General features: G+C 39.6%; 1 protein-coding gene across 1 annotated transcript; it reads left to right on the top strand.

The window, feature by feature from the left end:
- The first annotated feature begins 173 nt into the window (after nt 1–173).
- NDUFA12 (NADH:ubiquinone oxidoreductase subunit A12) lies at nt 174–23191 on the top strand. Its single transcript, XM_059081249.2, has 4 exons — nt 174–390; nt 1177–1259; nt 4725–4812; nt 22915–23191. Exons 1-4 carry the CDS (start codon nt 305–307, stop codon nt 23093–23095), a joined length of 438 nt encoding a protein of 145 aa, XP_058937232.1. The 5' UTR covers nt 174–304; the 3' UTR covers nt 23096–23191.
- The last annotated feature ends 911 nt before the right edge of the window (nt 23192–24102 follow it).

Here is a 24102-nt window from a genome sequence, read left to right as displayed (position 1 = left end):
AACATTCACCTGGGAAAACCTAGTTTAGGTGAGCTTTCCACTGCATGTCCTGCGTTCAAAATGCAATCTCAGAAAACTTTGCTTCGGAGGGAAATCAACCAACCGCACCTTTTCTGGAAAGCGGGGAGTGGCCTGACGGGGGAGCTCCGGACCCGCGCGCTCCGGGCCCGCGCATGCGCAAAACCACCTCCGCGTGCTGCGCGTGCGTGGGAACCTTCTGTGGTCGGCTCCCTGCCGCTGAGTGGCCGCTTCCCCCCGGTGGGTTTTCCGCTGCGCGCCGGAGAGGCGGGGCCTGCGGGACGAGATGGAGTTGCTGCAGGTCCTGAAGCGCGGGCTGCAGCAGGTCAGCGGCCACGGAGGCCTCCGCGGCTATTTACGAGTTTTCTTCAGGTAAGCGGCCAGAGCCATGCTCTTGGCCTCTGGGGCTGGACTTGCGCTGGCTGGTTTCTTGGAAAGTGGCCCGGGCTTGGGTCACCTTGGAGAATCCGCAGCTTTTCTCAAGGACAGCCTTTGCCCGCTTACCCCGGGCCGAAGTCTCTGTCTAGGGGTCTCCCGGAGACAGGACCAAAGCCGGCTCTAGAGACAGAGCCATGACGTGGAGGCGAGAGCATATGGGCTGCACCCCTGCTCTACTTCCTGGAGAGCAGTGAGCATTGCCAAACACTCACTGTGTGACCTTGGGAATGTTTTTTTTTTTCCTCCTTCGCTGGCCTTCACTTGCCTTCCCTGTACTGTAAAGAGTTGAGCGAGGTGATCACAGTGAAATACTTGAGCTTCCAGATTTCCTGAAGTTTTTTGCTAACTCCACATTGCCTCATGGTCTAGGGATAGTAGATAAAAGTAGTCTTGTAATTTGACGATATTGCATCTATCTACTTAGTGTACTTTAGGCACATTAGTTAGGTCAGTTTCTCTTTTCTCGTTCTGTAATGGTACTAGGTCAACAAGAGCAGAGATTCTAGAGCTCCTACCTGAAAGCTGATTCTCTGACAATGAGTGGCCGTGAACCTGGGGATGAACTCTAGAAGTATACAACCAGTGACCATACCCAGCACCTCCTCATTTTTCTAGCAGGCACAGCTGCCTATGTTTGTGAAAGTTGGTATTTTCACTTTATGTGTGTGTTATGAACAAAGAATCTCCCTAAAATGTCTGTTTTCTTTTGGACATTCCCAGGGCAAATGATGTGAGGGTTGGCACATTAGTGGGGGAAGACAAATATGGAAACAAATACTATGAAGACAACAAGCAGTTTTTTGGTGAGTTCAGTATTTTTTGGTATAAATAATGGGAATGAGATTGGGATTTGATTTGACTTTGTTTTCTTTAATGTACAAGGAACTTTTACAAAGTACTTGTAAAAGGATGAAGAACTCAATAGAAAAAAGAAAAAGATAATTCACAGGAAAAGAAAACTAAATGACCAACAAAGGCATGAAAACATGCTCATCTTCACTTTTCTTTTTAAAAAGAATACATTATTTAAAATTTTTAAAAAATTTTTATTGAAATATAGTTGATTTACAATGTATTAGTTTCAGATGTACAGCAAAGTGATTCACTTTTTTAATTCCTTTTTTTTTACATTCTCTTCCATTATAGGTTATTACAACATATTGAGTATAGTTACCTATGCTATACAGTAGGTCCTTTTTGGTTATCTATTTTATATATATTAGTGTGTATATTGTAATTACAGACTCCTGATTTATCCCTCTCATCCTTACTTGTAATTACAGAAATGCAGCTCAAAAAACAGCGTTATCTTGTTTCACCTATCAAATTTTGAAGTATTTGCCAATCTGATAAATTCCAACTGGGGAAATGCCATAAGAATATATGGGTTAGGGGTTTCCCTGGTGGCGCAGTGGTTGAGAGTCCACCTGCCGATGCAGGGGACACAGGTTCGTGCCCCGGTCCGGGAGGATCCCACATGCCGCGGAGCAGCTAGGCCAGTGAGCAATGGCCGCTGAGCCTGCGCGTCGCAACGGGAGAGGCCACAACAGTGAGAGGCCCGCATACCACAAAAAAAAAAAAAAAAAGAATATATGGGTTTACGCAGTCCTTTTGGAGGACAGTTGGTAAATTTTGTTAAAATTTACATTGCACATATCTTTTGTCTCAACACTTCTAGGAATTCACCTCAAATATTCTTGCAAAACAGACACCCATTGCAGCATTGTTTTAGTAGTAAATTCTAAAAGCCACATTAGTTGTGCATCAATTGGATACTGATGAATTACACATTTTTTAGAATACTTTGTTGTATAGAAATATATCAAAGATATGTGTAACATGAAAAACTCTAGTTGCAGAACAGTGTTTGATATCCTCACAGGGAGAAAATATATGCTTTTTAAAAAAAACAAATTTATTTATTTATTTATTTTTGGCTGCTTTGGGTCTTCGTTGCTGTACATGGACTTTCTCTAGTTGTGGCGAGTGGGGGTTACTCTTCATTGCGGTGCACAGGCTTCTCATTGCGGTGGCTTCTCTTGTTGTGGAGTATGGACTCTAGGCTCGCGGGCTTCAGTAGTTGTGGCACATGGACTCAGTAGTTGTGACTCACGGACTCTAGAGCGCAGGCTCTGTAGTTGTGGTGCACGGGCTTAGTGGCTCCACGGCATGTGGGATCTTTCCGGACCAGGGCTGGAAGCTGTGTCCCCTGCATTGGCAGGTGGATTCTTAACCGCTATGCCACCAGGGAAGTCCCCCACACCATTCTTGTTAATAGCAACACTGTATTCCACTGTATGGAAGAACCATTATTTTATTAAACAGTTTACTATTGGGAGACATTTACATTGCCTTCAACTTTTTACTATTAGAGACAGTGCTGCAGTGAACTTGCTTGTAACTATGTCCACATTCATTTGTTTAAATATTCTAAAAATAAATTCCTATAAGTGGTATTGCTGAGTCTGAGTATGCACATTAAAAATGTATATATATATATATATATATATATATATATATATATATATATATATAAAATGAGATTGTTGAAGCCCAGCTCTGTCATTATGTCCTAACTCTATGAAACCTTTCCCAAGGTTTCCTCCATCTGCCTTCATATTCCCCTGCCTCACAAGATTATAATTTACTTTTAGTTTCTTATTCTCAAGATTGGTTTCTCTAATAAAAGAAACAAATCCTGGCTGAAATCTTTTCAGTCTCTTTAATAGATAAGTTCATGTTTAAATAGTATTAGTCAATATTTTTTGATTATATGTTTCCCTAGGAAAACTCTGTAAATGCAGATTATGTTTTGCTTCTTGGCTTAAAATTCATTACAGGGATGAATTCCATATTCCCTCTGTGGGGGTGAAGGCAATGAGGAAGAGATGGAAGGAATTAATGTGTATTATGTACTTACGTGCCCAGTACTGAACTAGGTGTGATATTTAATTTTCATAGCAACCTTAAGATGTAGGTATAATCATCCACTTAAAAAAAAATTTATTTCTTTTATTTATTTATTTTTGGCTGCATTGGGTCTTCATTGCTGTGTACAGGCTTTCTCTAATAGCGGCGAATGGGGGCTACTCTTCGTTGCAGCGCACAGGCTTCTCATCGCGGTGGCTTCTTTTGTTGCGGAGCACAGGCTCTAGGTGCGCGGGCTTCAGTAGTTGTAGCACGTGGGCTCAGTAATTGTGGCATGCAGGCTCTAGAGCGCGGGCTCAGTAGTTGTGGTGCATGAGCTTAGGTGCTCCACAACACGTGGGATCTTCCCTGACCAGGGCTCGAACCCATGTCCCGTGCATTGGCAGGCAGATTCTCAACCACTGTGCCACCAAGGAAGCCCTAATCATCCACTTTTAATAGGTAAAGAGACTGAGTCTCATAAGACTTGCCTAATATACACTGATAATAAGTGACAGTCTTGTATAGTGCAGGGAACTCTACTCAGTACTGTGTAATGGCCTATATGGGAAAAGAACCTAAAAAAGAGTGGATATATGTATAAGTGATTCACTTTGTTGTACACCTGAAACTTACACAACATTAAATCAACTATACCACAATAAAAATTTTTTTAAAAAGTGACAGTCTTCATTAAAATCCAGGTCTTTGCCTAACAGTTTTGTAAATTGTGGTTATGCTCTCAACTATTTCACAGAAATTTTTTAAAGAAGGCAGTGTACTGTTTTGATAACATGAGATGTTCTACTTATCTAACTATCATATATACTGTTTGCTTATTATGTAATAATCACCAATTTCCAAAAGGATCTCTGGTGGTTTGTTTAAAAATATTTATATGGAAACATATAATTCAAGTGTGATTGCTGTGAATACATTTCTCCTGCCCCAGTCTTAGGAGGAGCACTTTTTCTCCTGAATACCCAGAACAGCTGGAAACATATTCCCTCCCCTTCCCTCTCTGATACCCCCTTGGAGGGGGAGTTGGGGGAGAAGTAAGGGTTCTCCACTGTGAAAGGGCTGAGCCCTACCCACAGAGTGAGTCTCAGTCCCCATGCAGGGATTTTGCTGAGGTGGCCACTAGGTTGTTGATAAAAGCTTGCCATACACTTCCTGGAGTTTCCCTTCAGTAATACACCCAGGGCTCTAGTTCTCTAACATTTCTCTTATGTAAGAGCATATAAAAGTCTTTTCCTAATAAAAAAGGTTGTCTTCTTTGATGTTATGCAATTATAATTTTTTTAAAAGGTTGTTTTTATTTCCTCACATCTCTCTAAACTACATTTTGATCTTTCCATCAGGCCGTCACCGATGGGTTATATATACTACTGAAATGAATGGCAAAAACACATTCTGGGATGTGGATGGAAGCATGGTACCCCCTGAATGGTGAGCTACATCAACATTTTATTTTATTTCACTTGGCAATATTTGTTTCATTACACAGATATTTGTTGTATATCTATTCTTAAGTTAATCAGTGTTGTTCTGAAAGCATCTGTCCCAATTGCAATGGCTGCATGACTAGTTACCCTAAAACTTAGTACCTTAAAACAACAATAAGTATTTATTTCATAGGTTTTGTGGGTCAGGAATTCAGACAAGCCACATCAGGGATGGCTTATCTCTGCTCCAGGATGTCTGAGGCTTCAAGTGGAAGACTCAAAGGCTGGATAGTAGAATCATCTTGTTACTGAATTACGTCCTATGGACCCTGATTTAGATAGACACAGCACAAGCTTTACTCAGTGCCAAAGAATGGAGAAGTGGGAACTATGTTCACAGATCAACTTCTCGCCCAGGTGGCAAGAGAGATTTAATTTTATAGAGTAAAGACCAAGGGAGGAGGAGAGAGGCTAGTGAAGGTGAGGCATATGCATTAGTCTACCGGGAAGGGCAGGGCTCCCTGCACCCTCAGGGTGTGGGGTGCCACTCCCCTTTGACCCTTTTTTGGTCTTTAATGTCTGGTCCTGGCTGCCAGTAGGTGTGTCATATAATATGCTAATGTAGAAAAAATTCAATGTATAATCAGACTCTGGGTCTGTTGGAGGTCAGATTCATTGGCTGGTCCCATCTGATTCCATCTGGGTTTTTGTTTGTAGCTTCCCTTCTTATCTCTGGACCCTTTAACTGAAGGATTTATATTCACTTCTGCTAGAGGCAGGGGTGAGGTGGAGGGGGTGGCAGGTTTTGAGCAAGGACACTCCTGCCAGAGGTGGGGGTTGGAGGGTTTGAGCAAAGATCTGGAGCAGCTCTGGCAACAGTCTGAAGGTGTGTTCACTCAGTGTCTGACAGTTGATGCTGGCTGTTTAGCTGGGGGCATGGCTGGGGTGTTGGATTGGAACACACTCCGGTAGCCTGAGCTTGCTCAGGCAAATGCTCTGAGACAGAGCGCCAGGCAGAAGCCATGTGGCCTTATCTGACGTAGTCTTGGAAATCATCCAGTATTGAGTCCGCATTCCCTTGGTCAAGGCAACTAGAAAACTCTGCCCATGTTTAGCCAGAGAGGTTACAGACTATCTCTTGATGGAGGGGTGTCACCAATCATATTATATGTTGGGATATATAATATTGTGGCTGTCTTTGAGGGAAAACAGTGTGCTGTAGTATCACCTGGCCATAGTGAAGAGAAAGGCTAAATGAACTCTGGTTCTGATCTAATTTGGCAGTTTGACTTAAAGCATTAATTCCTTAACCTCTCTGGAGCTTGGATTTCTCATCTGTGAATTGAGAGCCCCCAAATTCCTTAGGTCTCTAAAAACTGTGATTTTTAATATGCCTATTTTGAAATGAAATTTTAAATGCTCTTACTTGAATTACCAAATTTTTAATAAACTATTTCAAAGCAAGTATTTATATCTATTTCACAGGTTGTTGGTTGAAACACATTTAAACTCTAGAGAGCCCTTCTAGTTGGTCTAGAAAATCTCACACAAAAAAACTAAAAATATGTATCAGGTTGGCTGTGATAGTTTATTTTAGTTGAACTTGATCATCAGAAATAGTTTTGTGCTCTATTGAGTAGAAACTAGGATAATCTCAGAGTATTCACTTTGATTCTGAAGGCTCAAGTAGAAATCCAGGCATGTAACATAAGTGAGGGAAGTACAGATGTGAGACAGTTGGGGGTATTGGGGACTGTATTGAACTGAAAAGCACATACTCCATCAAAGAGGGCAGCAGCCCTGTTCACTCTTTCCAGTTCCAAAAGGTAAGAATTCAGCCAAGGGTTTCTAGATATGATTTTTCAAGAGAAAGTGGAAATCTGTATTTCTTCGTGAGACTTCTTGTTTTTAAATGTTTATTTTAAAGGTATTTGTCAGTTTAAATACAGCACTGTCCAATAGCACTTTCCGTGATGATGGAAATGTTCTATATCTGTGCTGTCCAATAGGGTAGCCACCAGCCCCACGTGGCCCAGAGCAGTTTGAAATGTGGGTAATGCCACTAAGGAAGTGAATTTATTTTATTTAAATTGAATAGGCTGGGCTTCCCTGGTGGCGCAGTGGTTGAGAGTCTGCCTGCTGATGCAGGGGACACGGGTTCGTGCCCTGGTCTAGGAAGATCCCACATGCCGCGGAGCGGCTGGGCCTGTGAGCCATGGTCGCTGAGCCTGCGCGTCCGGAGCCTGTGCTCCGCAGCGGGAGAGGCCACAACAGTGAGAGGCCCGCGTACAGCAAAAAAAAAAAGAATCCACCTGCCAATGCAGGGGACACAAGTTCAAGCCCTGGTCTGGGCAGATCCCACATGCTGCAGAGCAGCTAAGCCCATGTGCCACAGCTACTGAGCCTGTGATCTAGAGCCCCTGAGCCACAACTACTTAGCCTGCGTGCCACAACTACTGAAGCCTGCACACCTAGAGCCTGTGCTCTGCAGTAAGAGAAGCCACCGCAATGAGAAGCACGTGCACCGCAACAAAGAGTAGCCCCCGCTCGCTGCAACTAGAGAAAGCCCGCGCGCAAAGCCCGAGTGCAGCAACGAAGACCCAACGCAGCCAAAAATATATAAATAAATAAATTGATTAATTCATTAAATCTATAAAAAATTAAATTAAAAGGATATATTGAATAGGCTACTTGATTGGACAGAATAATTTTTTAAAATAGTATGTGAGCTACGCAAAATATGTTTGTAAGATTTCGCCTACCTCTGGTCCACTACTTGGACTAATTAGAAGCATTTACTCATGTCGGTGATGTAGTTTGAAGACCCACAATATTGGATTCTGTCTTTAAAACTCATTGGCTCTTAACATGAGAAAGCAGCACTGATGTTACATTTGAGGCTGAATTTTTTTTGCTCTTTTTAATGGGAAATAATAACCTATGGTCTGTTAAAATCTGAGGAGCTGTGATTTTAGGTTTGGTGCTGTCTGCCTTCTCGAAGGGGCATTCTGTGTATACGTTGGCACTGTTTGAGACCAAGATCTCAAAGTGGAGTGTTGGCTTTAGGAGGCGAGGTATCCTGCTGATTTTCATTAGTTTGGTTGTTTGGGGGAGGGGTTGGTCCTAAGAGTGTGTGGAGAGCCTGTGGGCTGTTGTGTTCAGATTGATGGCCATCTCCTTCAAAGCACCTATCTAGATTGGGGGCTGGGGGAGGGAAAATTACATGGTCTGAAACATTTTAAATTATTAAATAGTTAAAAATCTGAAATGATAAAAGTACTATGCAGCCAAGCAAGTCCTTTTATATATAAGATATGAGATCACATTAAAAAAAGAAGCTGAAAGCTGTAGAAGATAACATCACCTGCTGGGGTGATGCCTGAGGGCAGTTTAGGATACAAAGCTGAGTTTCTTTGTGGAGTGGAGCCTCCTAAGGTCTGAGTACCTTTGATGACCCTTGCTTGTAAGGGAAGCTTAAAGGCTTATGATGAGTCTTTGTAGGGAGAAGTGGTTCGGATAAGCTCAGCTGTTGCTCAGAACCCCTTTTGCTGAGTGAGTGCAGTACATTGTAGAATTCTAACCTTACCTTTGATTTGATCCATGAATACATTTGAAGTTGGGTTGATTTATCTTTTATTAGAGAGCCAGGTGTTATCTTACATATCGAGTAATGAATTACAAATACAATTTGTCATCTTTATTCATTTACATAATTATTGTGTACCTACCAGGTGCCAAGAACTATTTTGGGCACTGGGGATACAACAGTGAGTAAAACAAAGTCCTTGCTCTCGTGAAGGGAAGCAGAAAACCAAATGTGTTATATATTTTAGGCAACAGTAAATGCAAGGAATTCATAAAGGGATAAAGAGCAGTGGCCTTCTCTTATAGGGGAGGTGGCTGTTTTATGCAGGCGTTAGGGAAGGCTTCTTTGAGGGAGTGACATTTGAAGAGGGGAGGAGTTGGTGGGGGGGCGATGAAGAGCTCCAGACAGCAGAAACCACCAGTGCAAAAGTCCTGTGTGCTTGAGATGTATTGCTTGTGTTCATAGAACAGCAATATGGCCAGTTTGGCTGGAGTGGAATGAGTAAGGGGAAGATGTCAGGAAATGAGGAAGGAGATAGCTAGGGCTTTCAGTAGCTACATCTACATGTAGATCTTGTAAACCATGGGTAGATCCATTGGCTTTTTTTCTGAAGTTCTCTGGAAGTCACTGGAAGGTTAGGTAGAATGTGATCTGTTTTACAATTTTTAAAAAATTGGGGAAAATCCCAAACTTTTTGAAAAGTTACAAGTATTTGAATCATTTCAGAGTTGCGAACATGATGTCATATCATGGCTGAATACTTTAGAGTATAATTCTTACAGCCAAGGACATTCTTCTATGTAACCACAATATAACCATCGAAGTTAGGAAATTAACAGTGATACACCACTGCTGTCTAATCGTCAGACCCTCTTCAAGTTTCATCAGTTGTCCCAGCAATGTCTTTTTTTTTTTTTTTTTTTTGCGGTACGCGGGCCTCTCACCGTTGTGGCCTCTCCCGTTGCGGAGCACAGGCTCCGGACGCGCAGGCTCAGCGGCCATGGCTCACGGGCCCAGCTGCTCTGCGGCATGTGGGATCCTCCCAGACCGGGGCACGAACCCGTGTCCCCTGCATCGGCAGGCAGACTCTCAACCACTGCGCCACCAGGGAAGCCCCCAGCAATGTCTTTTATAGCAAGGGAATCTGGTCATGCATCTTATGTGGACCTCATTTCTCTCTAGCTTCTTTCACCCTGGTTTGGTTCCTCAGCTTTTCCTTGATTTTTATGGTCTTAACACTTTGGAAAATTACTGGCCAGTTGTGTTGTAGAATGTCCCTCGGTATAGATTTGCAGTGTTGCCTCATGACTAGATGGAGGCTATGCATCTTTGGCAGGAATGTCACAGAAGCAGTGTCAGATTCTTCTTGTTGCATTCTATTAAATGGCATCTAGTTTTGATTTGTCTCATTACTGAAAATTTCTATGATTAGGGTGTGTGTGCCAGATTTCTCCATTCCAAATTTACTCATTTTCCCTTTACAATTAATTGGCATTTTATGGGGAGATACTTTGAGGTTATGCAACTATCCAGTTACTCATCAAACTTTATTTATATCAATATGAACTGTCATTTTAATCAATGTGTTGTAATCCATTACTATAATTCGTTATTTTATTGCTCAAATTGAACTCATTTTGACCAGTGGGAGCCCATTCAGTCTGCCTTTGGGGTCCTTTTGAAATATCCCCCTCATGCTTGGAGCACTTTCTTGCTTTCTGACAAAAGGTGTTCCAGGTTCATCTTATATTTTCCCTGCCCCACCCATGAAAACAGCCATTTCTCTGAGGAGCCCTGTGTTTGTTTTATTTTCTTACTTGCTATTTTTCAGTAGAGAATAGTATTTAGAAACTAATATCTGAGTGCAAGTTACACTCATTGCTGTTGGGGCATCTCAGTGGACAAGCTCAGTTGGCTGTAATGTTGGGGTGTGTGTATGTACATTTCTATTTCTATATCTCTCTTTTTCACCTTATATATTGAAAACCATAAGTTGACAGCAATGCCACTGAATCCAGTCCAACACTGCAGGTTATGTTCCAGTTTTCTCCCTTTCTGTATATGTATCTGTTTCTCTTTTATTTAATAGAGTTACGTATTTGATGAATTCCACTGTAGGTAACAAAGTTCCCATTGCTGCCTTCCCACCTCCCCACCACTGGCCTTCCTTCTTACCTCGCTTTGCCTCCAGCACCCCACATCAGCTTGCCATACCCCTCCCCCCATGTGGCTGCCCTTCTCTCCCCATTCAGGCTCTGTCACCTTACTGGGCTGTTGCCACACACCTCATCTCCACCCTCCATGCCAAGCAAAGACAGATGCCTACCTTGATTGGCCCCACCTAATGGCTCTTGGACTCTGATTTAAATGTTTAAAGCATCTCTGTGATTGCTGTGAATAGAGGAAGGGAGCCTTGTGGAAGTAGGCTGATGACTTAGGGAACTATTTATGTAGTTGTCTGGGCCAGCTCCATCCAGAGATGATGGAAGTTGGATAAGGTGTCAGTAATGTAGGTTGTGAGATTTGGAATTGTATCAGTTGTCTACTACTGTGTAACAGATTTTTAAAATTTAGTTTAAAACAATAAACATTATCTCACCATTTCTGTGGGTAAGGAATTTGAGCACAGCTTAGCTGGATGCCTCTGGCTTAGAATCTCACAAGGCTACAAAGAAGATATCATCTGGGGCTGCAGTCATCTCGAGGTTTGAATTTGGAAGGATCCACTGCCAAACTCATTCACATGTCTGCAGGCAGACCTCAGAAAACTTGCTTCCGAGAACACTCACGTGGGCCTCTCCACAAGGCCACCTCATGACATGACAGCTGGCTTTCCCGGAGTTACAATGTGAGAGTGAATGACAGAGAGCACCCTAGATGGAAGCCACAGTCTTTTTAAACCTAATCCCAGAAGTGACATCCCACTCTGCTGCTGTATTCTGTTTGTTAGAAGTGAGTCAGTAAGTCTAGCCCATACTCGAGAGGGGATTACACAAGGGTGTGAACACCAGGAGGATGTGGTCATTGGAGGACATCTTAGAGGCTGCCTACCGTAGAGACATATTTTGAAGTAAGATGGACTCAACAGGATTTGCTGATGGTTTGGATTTTGAGAGAAGAAGGTAACTTCAATGTTTCTGGCCTGAACTATTTGTGACACATTTACTGAGAAGAGAAAGAGCAGGCAGGATGGGGGAAGCAGACTGGAAGGGGTGATCAAGAGTTCTCTCCGAGATGCCTGTTAGACAACCAAGTGAACATGGTGGGTAGACAGTTGAAAACACTAGTCCAGAGGTCAGAATAGAGGTTGGTGCTAGAGACAGGACTTGAAATGAGATTTCACCTAGTGTAGCATGCAGTTTTCATAAATCATCGGTAAAAGGTTTGAGAGAATCTGATCTTCAGTTAAATGTTACCCTGGAAACCAGATGAGATTGTATCAGTCATACTGCTGGATAAAACTGATTCCTGACTGGCAAACTGCATCTAGATTGAGAGGATTTATAAATGCCTGATGAGTTAGCTATGTTTGGGCTTCCCTGTCTTGCTGCTCTTAGAACTAGCTTGTCCCTTGTGGCAATGGCAGTCCTGAAGCCACGCCCATGGAGTTGTTGTTAGTAGAGATGTTAGCTTTTGTGGACATGAAGCTTTTAAGTCAGGGCAGCTCCTGCACCTGCCTGATGTGGCTATCATCTCCCTTGAGCCTGTGCTGTGTCATCTAGGGAGTCAAAGAAAATAGCTCCTGCATGGCCAGGTGGGCTGTCACCTGCATGAACTACTGCAAAGTCTCCCAGTGAGAGGAACACCTGATGCTTCCCAGCTGGCAAGCTGTGGTTCCTGTCCTCTGTCCTTCTGAGTTTTCTGGTGCCCAGTGTGGCCTATGATGGTCTTTGAGTCTGTTCAGTAGCTACATAGTCTTCACCTGGGGAAGGCTTTCTCTTCAGAGCCATCAGTGTTTTTGGTAGAACCAGGGAATATCTTTAATGAACTTCTGTGGCTCACGTAACGTTCCCTGATCTTCTGGGAACATTAGAAATCTTGTGGGTTTGTCTGTTTTGTCTCAAGGCTTTCATTTTCTTTGAATGCGTCAGCAGTCGGTACGGCTGTTAGGTCTACCAATAGATAAACAAAAAGTATTCATGGTGGTGCAAATGTCTGAGATGGGCGGGGGAGCTACACAAACCTTGAAAATAAAAAATTAAAAAAAATTATTGCCTAGAACCTAGCACAGCACCCAGCTTACATATAGTTCATTCCATTAAATGAATATTTAGTCAGCATCCCACTATGTGTCAGGCACTGATGGGTTTATATATGCATAGTAGTGAACAAAATATATGATCCTCTCTTGGCGTTTATAGTCACTTTAATGAATACTAGCTGGTAGATTAATACTATACTATAACTTAGTGTCTGTTATTTTTCTTTGTTACAGTCCCTTCCTTTTCTTCATTTATGGGGTCAGCAATAAGATTTTAATTTCTTCTTATTTAACTTGATTGAATAGAATACTCAAAGTATTTCAGTAGATTACAAGTACTGTTTTATACCACTTTTGATTGCCCTTAATTTTATCTTTAAGATAGCTAATTGCTACCATCTATACAGTAATGCTCAGTAATCTTTATTTTCATTTTTTTGGTAGTAAACCAAGTAAGTAATCAGTATCTACATGAAATTTGACAAGATAAAATGTTGTTGAATACCGGTAGAAAGGTAGAAAGTTTGGGCTATTTTTTGCATAATAGTATAAAATTACTGTTTTCACCTACATCAGGAGAAACAAAGTTTTGTGTGTGTGTGGTTTGAAATATTGGAACTCTGAAATCCTTTGAACCAAGTTAAAAAAGAAAAAACCGTGGCTTGCCTGGATTTTTCTTTACTGTGTATGTACTTTTTTCCCACTTGGTGGCACCTTCTGTTCATTTTAAGTAATATGTCTTTCCTTCTTCCGTGTAGTGCACTAGTCTCTCCTCATATATTAATTTTTCTTATTAAAATTAATGTTTAAATTACTCAAGTAATACATAAGTACTTTTTAAAAAAAATTATAGCATATGTTAAAAAGGTTTTGCTCTTTTTTTTTTTTTTTTTTTTTAACAGAACTTAATTTTGCCCTTGAAGATTTTTCCAGTGCCATGGTGACATTGATAATGGTTTTTCTCTTGTAGGGTTAATTTATTTAGGATACTTAACATCATTGTGGTCAGCTTTTTTTTTCAGTTGACAATACGTTCTAGAAGCCTTGTAGAGGAGTAAGGTGGCAGATGAGGAGGATTACTTGGAGGTGACAGAGAAGAATCAAAGATGATTCTTAGGTTTGGGGCTTGAAACGTTGGGTAGATGGTGGTACCATTAATTCAGATGGGAAGACTGGGAGAAGGGTAGTTTGTGAGGGTGGAGGGAAGGAATCAGAAGCTTCTTTTTTGGATGTCCTAAGTTTGAGATACCTGTCGGAAATCCAAATGAACGGTTGTGTTAAGTAAACAGCAGGATAGATAAATCTGGAGCTTAGGACAGAGGTCAAGCCAGCAAAGAAGAATAAGATGTAGCTACTAGCAAAGTAAGAAGGAAGGCAAGAGAGGTTAGCATTTCAACAAACATGGGAAGTCTAACTGTATTGATGTTTGCTGAGAGGTTAAGTAAGATAAGGACAGAGAAGTGTCCACATGGATTTGGCAATATGAACTTCATCGAATCTAAATGGAATCTGTTCTTGAAAAAAATGTGGAGAGATCAGAAAAGTTTAAAAGAATCTGTCAGGGGGCAGGGATAATCCATATACACCCCTAAGAGGCAAGCACTGTCAACATTCGGCATATTTCCTTTAGTCTTTTTAAATAAATTTTTGTGTAGTTGTTGTGTTCATAATCAGTCAGTTTTATTTTCTGTTTTCTCTGTAGATAATATAAGCAATCTTCCATGCTATTAAAACAGTCCTTATAATCATCATTAAAATATTTTTTCTGATTATAAAAATGTACAATTATTATAGAAAACTTGGGAAATCCAGAGAAATACAAGGTACAAACAAAAATAAACTGATTCCTTGGCCAAGAAGTAAGCACTGTTAACATTTTGTTCACTGATTCAACAAATACCTGAGTGTCTGCTTTTGAGTAGAGAAGGAATGTTTTTAAAGGTTCACAGTGTGGAAAACAGGTTGTAGTTTATTGGTCACACCTTCTTTAGAAGAAGGTTTGTGATTAGAAATAACTATATATAGATATATGTGTGTATACATATGTATGTCTTTATTATACACAATATTTTGTTTCTCTTCCCCCTCCCCTCACTTAATATATCACAGATGTTTTCCCCATTTCGCTTAATATTCTACTTGTCAGTTTGAGTGTTTTAGTATCTTAGGGGCTTTGTATATAGACAGGATTAATGGCAGTTTGGGTTTTAAATGAATATTCTATTTACTATAGCTGCAAATTTTAAAACATAGTTGTTCTTAAGCTTTGAGGTTCTATTTATAAATAGGATAACAAGATTAGTAAATTGAATATTTTTGCAGAAAGATAAAGAATAATCATATTCTCTTGCTCTTTGGTGAATGTTTGATAAACTTTAATGGAAAGGATTAAATTCTCCTAAAGAGTTATCTCCATTTGCAAGTTTAGTTAATTACATCCCTTTAAGCATTTTAGGGCACATTTATAAATGTAATATATTTGATTTTTTAAATATCTTCAGATGCCCAGTGTAGGTGGATTAATGAACCTATCAAGCAAAATGTCCCTAAGCCCTTAAACGACTCTTGTTTATGCAAGCCAAAAATTTAAGGGTCCTCCTCAACTCTTTCTCTAATAACCAGCCTATCAGCATGTTCTTTCTGCTTTACTTTCTGAATATATCCCATGCCTGATATACCTATGGCTGTTACCCCAGTCCAAACCACAGTAATCTCTTGTCTGGACTTCTACAACTGCCCAACTGGTTTGCTTACATTCTTACAATACACCAGTATTCCCAGCATACTAAGTGATTAGGGTGATTATTTTAAAATGTAACTCGGATCACATCAAACCTCTGCTCAGAACTTCTCCGCTGGCTTTCCATCATGGTGAGAGTTAAAATTCCAACTCCTTACATGGTCTGCAAGGAGTTGGAATGTGATCCTGGCCCTTCCAGGTCTGCGTACACTGCCCTGTTCACTGCCCTGCTGACTGTTGACTTATTAGCCACGTTGGTCTTCTGGCTTTTCCCCGAGTGGTGAACACACTCCCACCTCAGTCACGTTGCACTAGCTATTTCCCCAGGTGTGGCATGGCTCGTGCTCCTCAGACTGCCTAGCTAAAAGAGCCCTGTCCTTCTCGCACACCTTGTCCCCTTCCCCTGCTCTCATTTTTCCCTTGGTAGCTCTTATCTCTCTGCCTGGCAATTTATTGCATAGTGTTTAATTTATTGTTTCTCCAGCTACCATACTTCTTGATGGTAAGAACTTTGTTCACTGTTCTGTTGCTAATGCCTAAACCAGTGTCTAGCCCATGGTAGTTGCTCAGTAAATATTTGTTGGATGAAAGGAGACATACTATTTTCCTTGAAACAACAGTTATTTTGCTTTTGGGATACAGTAGTCTTATTTGCTTCTGGTAGCTGATCCAAAAATGATATGTCTTGTCACTTCTTTTATAGTTTTTGTATGAATTTGAAGCTCATATTTACCTCTAAATTCCACTCTAACTTCAACCTGTCCTTTTTAATACCTTGTCCCACTGAATTTTATCTTACAGTCTTTTAAAATATTATTTTCCTAAATAAATTGCCATCTCTCAATGCCAGAGAATATTGTCTCCTTCCTGTTGATGTATCTGCTTAATCTGTCCTTTTTCAGGTAGTAGGTGTTGTGTAAAATACTCTGAACTGAATTAAAATGAGTGTTATTCAGTACAATGTGTTGCAAGCTTCTTTTCAAAATAGATCCTTCCTAGTGTTTATTTTCTGCTCCGGAAAATCAGAATATAAGAGGCTGTATTCTAAGAAACTATAAACTGCATGTTTAAGTAGATATTCCTGTGTTACAGAGTGTTACTTTATAACCTTTCTCTGTTAAAATGTGCTAATTATAAGCAGAAGACAAGATTGTTTTGATTTTTAAAATTCAGCTTTTGTTTAACACATTTCATTTACTATTCAGTGCTTCTGATTCTAACATTTTACACAGATGAGTTGCTGGAAAATTTTATACCTGGAGTGTGGAAATAAACTATGTATTACTTTTGGTGAACAGGAACTACTCTTGATTCCAATTTCCAGAATAAATCTGTAGTGTGTTCACAGGTTAGCAATGTATTGGGTTGGCCAAAAAGTTCGTTTGGGTTTTTCCATAAGATGTTATATATATATAATATATGCTAGAGATAGTCATGTAGAAAATTTTGAGGTTTCTAGATTTAAAAAAACAGTTTGAACTTTTTCTATATAACTGTAGTGAATGACGTTTGTGAGGTGGAATTGATGTAGGAAAAATTTCCATTAAGGTAGAATGAGAGAAACAGTCTATCTGCTTCTGAAACATTTAGTACTTTGTTTGTTTGTTTGCGGTACGCGGGCCTCTCACTGTTGTGGCCTCTCCCGTTGCGGAGCACAAGCTCCGGACTCACAGGCTCAGCGGGCATGGCTCATGGGCCCAGCCGCTCGGTGGCACGTGGGATCTTCCCGGACCGGGGCACGAACCTGTGTCCTCTGCATTGGCAGGCGGACTCTCAACCACTGTGCCACCAGGGAAGCCCACATTTAGTACTTTAAAGAGAGTGATTTTTTTTTAAGTGATGGCTTAAAGTGGGATGAAATGAGGTTAGAAGTAGAAGAACCTATTTACAGTCTCAAATAAATTACAGATGAATTGAGCAGGATTTTAAAACCATCTCTAGTTGTTTTGAATTAGAAGGATTTTTCTTTCTAATAGCTTTGTTTTATCTGACAAAGTAGTACATGTTTATTACAGAAAATTCAGAAAATAACAAAGCAAATAAAAGTAACCTATTATCCTACCACACCAAGATAAAGTACTGTTAATATTTTGATATATATTCTTTCCATCTCCTCTTTTCCTATGCATATGTACCCCTTGTTTTTGTTTTTAATGTAAGTGGGTTACTTTTTGAAGAAGTAGCCCAGTTTTGAATCCTAGCATCACTATCATGGGCAAGTTATTTAGACTCTTGGAGCTCTAGTTTCCTCATTTATTAAATTGGGATAATAACATCTGTCTCATAGAGTTAAGAATTAAATGAGTTCGTGTTTGTAAAGTGTTTAGAACAGTGCCCATGACTTATAAATGCTATTTAGTATCATTAAGTAAATTAAGTAAATAACCTGCTTTTTAAGCTTAACATATGGTGAGCATTTTCTCAAGTCATAAAATATTCTCTGTAACATAATATTTAATGAGGCTTTAATATTCTGTCATGTGGATGTGCCCTGAGTTATTTAAGTATTCCCTATATTATTCTTGGTTTTGTTCTTTCCATATTTTCACTGTTATATATAAAGCTTTGGTCAGCATCCTTGTATGTAAGCATGTTCCCACACATCCTTATTTCGTTATGGCAGATTCCTACAAGTAAAATTGCTGCATCCAGAAGTGTACATGTTTTATAAGTGTTTAGTACCTACTGCCAAATTACCTTCAGTGTACATTCTCAGGGTAAATACATTGAATTTACATTCTCAGGGTAAATACATTCAGCTGTATATGAGTTTGATTTCTCTGTAACTTCACAAATACTGGGTATTATTATTATTTGTTAAAATTTTTGCTAGTTTAGCAAGTAAAAAGTTACATCTTGTTTTCATTTGTATTTCCTTGATTAAACTTCTTTTTTGTTGTTTGCCATTTTTACTTTTTCTTTTTATGACTTATCTTTTAACATCTTTTATCTATTTTTCTATTGGATGTTTGACTTTTTCTTTCTGATTTGTAATGATAGACGAACTACTTTTCTGTATGTTACAAATATTTCCCCTTTTCTTTTATTTTTTAATCTTGTTTTCAGAGGTTTAGGACATAAACACTTCAGTTTTTATGTAGTAAAATTAGCATTTTTTTCTTTATGGCTTTGGCCTTTGATATTAAGCTTAGAAATGGTCCTTCATATTCTATAAATATCAATATATCTTATGAATATAAATATTCACACATTTGTATCAGTGTACTATTAATCTATCTGCAATCTATCCTGATATATGGCTGGGGAAACCTAATAATTTTTTTCAACAAAATTAATTATCCTAGCATAATTTGTTGAGAAATGTTTACTTTCCCCAATGATTTGAAATGCCAACCTTACCTTATATAGCCTTTAGTCTGGGGGATTTTTTTCTGTTTTATTATTGTACTTTTCTACCAAAATCTTGGTACAAAATTTTTGTGGCAATTTTTATACCATTCTAATGTTTGTGACTTTTATGTCTGGTAATACTGGCCTTCCTGATTGTTGTGAGTTTTCAGAATGTTCATAAGATAGACTTGCAGCTGATCCTTAGAATTATAATTGTCAAACCCTATTGAGATTTTGATTCAGATTGCATTTAATTAAAAAGAATAATTACTGAGCTAACAAAGTTTGAGTTGGCTATCTTGTAATGAACTGTCTTTGGTTTTTATTGCATTAAATATATCAATCTTATCCTGTGGTTAGATGGATCTCAGGATTTTGACAGATACTTAAGTGCTATCATAATCCCAACCAGTTTTCATCTATTAATTGTAATTAAGGTCCTGATCAAAATGTTCTCTTCAGCCATTGGGAAACTGTGTTCAAGCCTCAGTGTGTAACATACATGCTGTGGGACCTTGGGAAAGTCATTTCAATTCTGTTTCCACAATTTTAAAATATGAAATAGTATTAAATAAGTGACTGAGTGATATGCATGAGAATGTTTTGTAAACTAAAGTGGGATGGAGTAATAGTTTTAGTAAAATGAATATTTTTACCTCAAAAAACAATCTGGAGCGGGTTTTTTTTTTTTAGTCTATTATATTTTTTGAAAAATTGAAAAATCTTTAGTATTTCTTGGCTCAGTAATGTTAAGTGAAAACATCTGAAACATGAACATAGGAGCCGGCCTTGATTCCCAAAATTAATAATGTATATTATCCAAGGAAAAGATTCAAAACTGCCTATATTTTTATTGTTGTTGGTTGTTATTTGTTAATATTTCATTTCTGGAAATTTTCTGAAAGGGAAAATTAAACTTTTATCTTTGTTATTAATATCCATCTTAAAGACTGTTTTCATTCGCAGTGATTTTTTATTTTTTATTCTTAAAATTTTATTTATTTGTTTGTTTATTTCTTTATTTTTGGCTGTGTTAGGTCTTCATTGCTGCATGCAGGCTTTCTCTAGTGGTGGTGAGCGGGGGGCTACTCTTCGTCGTGCTGCGTGGGCTTCTCATTGTCATGGCTTCTCTTGTTGCAGAGCATGGGCTCTAGGTGTGCAGGCTTCAGTAGTTGTGGCACACGGGCTCAGTAGTTATGGCTTGTGGGCTCTATAGCACAGGCTCAGTAGTTGCGGCATATGGGCTTAGTTGCTCCGCAGCATGTGGTATCTTCCCGGAGCGGGGATCCAACCCATGTCCCCTGCATTGGCAGGCGGATTCTTAACCACTGCGCCACCAGGGAAGTCCCTACAGTTCCCTACAGTGATTTTTAAAAATCTATTTTATATGGTATATATTTTTATTTCTTAAATTTCCTATTAGGCTGTTTAATTCTTTCTTCACAAATAAATCCCTCCATTTTGTACTTTGAATGGCTAACAACCTCAAACTTAAGTGAAGTAGTATATTTTCAAAGAAGGGGAAAGTGTTCTTTTCCTCTTCCTTTCCACACTTTTTCCTCACATACAACTGAGAATTGGATCAACCACTTATGGATTTATTTCCATTTGAGTTGTGTTGTAATTGTGATTTAATATCTTTGTCATTAAAGATATTTTGAGGACTTCCCTGGTGGCGCAGTGGTTAAGAATCCACCTGCCAATGCAGGGGACACGGGTTCAAGCCCCAGTCCGGGGAGATCCCACATGCTGCAGAACAACTAGGCCCACGTGCCACAACTACTGAGCCTGCACTCTAGAGCCCATGAGCCACAACTACTGAATCCCGCATGCCGCATATACTGAATCCCGCATGCCAAGAGCCCGTGCTCCTCAACAAGAGAAGCCACTGCAATGAGAAGCCCTCATACTGTAACAAATACCCAACACAGCCAAAAATAAATAAATTAATTAAAAAAAAGATTTTTTGACACATTTGAATATATTTGAGTACTGAGTTTTTTCCAAAGTGTAATCTATTTTCATTATATTTATCTCTTTTGTATTTATAACTTTTTGCCTTTCCTCCAGTCTCCTTATTTGTAGTCTCACTGACTTTATCATCAAGTTTAAGTAATTTTATATTTTGTGCTGTAAGATAATAACAGTGATATAAAATTGAAGTGGGTCTGATGCCAGCTCAACACAGTTTTCTAAACAATTCTCTTAGTCCATTAGCATCTTTAATTAATTGGAAGAAAAATGACCCAGATGAAAACCTGTTTTGCAAAAACTCTTTGGTGTGGAAATCTAAAAGGTATTATTTCTTTAAGCTTTATTTAATAATATAACAGAAGGGTTATATTAGCCTAGCATACTATAAACATTTTCTTATTTTATAGTTTCTTATTCTAAGATAATGAGAATAAATTGCTGTTTACTCATTCCCTGACTCTAGCCAGTAGCCTTACTGGATGAACACTTTCAAATTTTATGTGTTGGTGGTAAGAAATTTCTTTTAGTTTTCTTTCTTTCTTTTTTTTTGGCCATGCCATGCAGCTTGCAGGATCTTAGTTCCCCAACCAGGTATTGAACCCAGGCAATGACAGCACTGAGTCCTAACCACTGGACCACCAGAGAATTTCCCCTCTTTCAGTTTTCTTGAACATTTTCTATTTCTCCATGAGCTCTCAGTTAAGTAACTAAATAGGCATATATAAAAGCTTTGGACTGTGGTTCCTTAAATACTTTAACTTTCAGGAGTCTCGATGGCAATTATTTGAATAAAAATCTTCTTTAGTTACTTAAGCTGACTCAAATGGCAAAAGTTAAATATTTCTGCTGTGCCTTAACTTACACAAAGCCCCTTGATAAATAAGAGCCTTGGTTTTGACAGCTAATCCCACCTTTGAGTAGCTCGTGGAGCCTGTCTCGCTACCACTGTCTCACTAGGTTTCAGAGCTCATGTTAATAGTTGTTTATTGGTCCTGGTTACTTTCACTAATCCACAGTTTCCTTTGGAGGATGTAAGAGAGAAACCAGCCCAGTGTGTACAGACTTCTTCATTCTTTATTGTGTTAGCTGATCATGATATAATTATCTTGAGACACAAATATAGCAACAGTAATAATATTTTATCTCTATTCTCATAGGTCTTAGCCAATTACCTAGCTACATCTATCAATTACTCTTAGCAAATATTCTTAAACTTACATAGCATCATAAATTGTTCTCATTAGCTTTAGTCTTAGTTATTTTACTGAAACTTCCTCCACTTGCCCCTTCCTCTGTAGCTGGACAATCCTCCACCCCACTTTTTCTTTTTCTTGGAGCTGCAATTCTGTGCGTGTCACCTCATTCCCTTTTCCCATAGGGTCATCTTTGTCTTGTGAGCTCTGAGTCTGGTTATGAATTCTCTCTCCCCTTCCTTTCCCATATAAATTCAGCTTGACTTTCTGCTCAGTTCTACTCTTTGTCCCTTGGACTTTGATTCTTTCTTTTCTCTGTTATTAGAGAGACAGTTCTCTATACTCCAAGGAAACGCCTAGCTTTCTTCTTTAGGCCAGATTTTTGGCACCTCCAAGCAAGCATCTTTTGACTAACACTTGAAGCTGAAACACTCATGAACTTTGGGCTGTGATTTAAAAATTTTATTATAACAAACTGTATGTCCTCCAGTGTTCGGACTTAAGCTTGGATTTAAGATGCATGCAGAGACCCTCTTCTTCAGCAGGAGCCTCATGGGTTTCAAACTAGAGCTTCATGAACCAGAGCATCCAGAGCATACCGAGACTCCGGAATCAGCCTCTAGCATCTAATAGTAATACTGTACGTCATCAGTTCTAAAATACATTTTTATACGTAAAATTAGGATACATGTTATAATCAATAGCGTCACAGTTTAGTTAGCAGCAATACATAAAATAATGGTGTATCTTAAAATTGATGGTGTCCTAGATTTGATGAAATACAACAATTATAACAGCAATAGCCAACATTTGTTGAGTACCTGCTGTGCACAAGAATTTTTCTAGGTGCTTTATGTGTATGTATTGTCTCATTTAATCCTTACACCATTCTTAGTAAGAATGTTCAGTTGAAAAAACCCAGGTGTAGAAAAGTTCAGCTAGTTAGTGTTGGAGCTGAGATGTGAGCTCAAGCAACACAGTAGCTCGAGAACTGCTCTCTTAACCTTCCTCCCACTACACTATGCTGCCTCTTCATAACTGTCTTTTTTTCCCTCTTCAAGGCATTGTTGGCTTCACTCTATGACTGATGATCCTCCAACAACAAAACCACCTACTGCTCGTAAATTCATTTGGACAAACCATAAATTCAACGTGAGTGGCACTCCACAACAATACGTACCTTATTCCACCACTAGAAAGAAGATTCAGGAGTGGGTACCACCTTCAACACCTTACAAGTAAAGACAACGAAAAACAATTTACATATAAAATATGGGGCTTTTCCTGTAATTGTACTTCTACTGCTTACTGTTAACTTGATTAAAGTTATTTGATTAAGCAATGTCTGTTGTGCTTTTTTTTGCCCTTGACTCTGTCATTTATCAACTGCAAAATAGAAGCTTACGGGCTTCCCTGGTGGTGCAGTGGTTGAGAGTCCGCCTGCCGATGCAGGGGACACGGGTTCGTGCCACGGTCTGGGAAGATCCCACGTGCCGCGGAGCGGCTGGGCCCGTGAGCCATGGCCGCTGAGCCTGCGCGTCCGGAGCCTGGGCTCCGCAACGGGAGAGACCACAACAGTGAGAGGCCCGCGTACCACAAAAAAAAAAAGAAGAAGCAGCTTACAAACGGGAACTAGAAGTAGACTTCTGTTGGGGCGGCTACGTCATTTAGATTTCCCTCTTGCCTGCGTGGTTGTGTCTGTGCTTCAGCCCTGCCACGCTGCCACAGCTGACTGATAGAGGAAGACCTAACGCTGAGCTGAGCCAAACAGATTTTCCCGTGGGAATTTGAAACTTGAATGGAGAGACAAAGGGGCTGAGACATCAGAGTTGGATGACTTTTATGGTAGCCCTGCAAGGAGAAGGTTATCAGAGGTGTCCCATTTCCTGAGTTTTGGTTCTTTCATAGTTTATTTGGATCTGTGAATTATCTCAGGATCCATCTATTCTAATATATTTTATTTCTTTAAGCTAAGTAAGGTCACTGGCTTTTTTTTTGCTTGCAAACAAAAGAGCTTTAACTAATGTCCAGATTGGTTCCAAAGAATGGGTTGTAGGCAAAAGACCTTCAGGGAAATAAGGAATCTTTGGAACTGGTTATGTTGGGTAGGATGAAAAGGCAGTGCCACCTCCCTCTGTATTCTGGATGGAAAGCTAGCAGCTGCAATAATCAGCTTCCCAAGCTCTTGTCCTTAGTCGCCAGGATCCACGAGGCCCCTGAGGATAAGGCCCTTGGATACTGGTTAGCAG

Source organism: Kogia breviceps, chromosome 12, assembly GCF_026419965.1.
Source record: "Kogia breviceps isolate mKogBre1 chromosome 12, mKogBre1 haplotype 1, whole genome shotgun sequence".
NCBI lineage: Eukaryota > Metazoa > Chordata > Mammalia > Artiodactyla > Physeteridae > Kogia > Kogia breviceps.
This window is presented reverse-complemented; position numbering and strand designations above follow the sequence as displayed.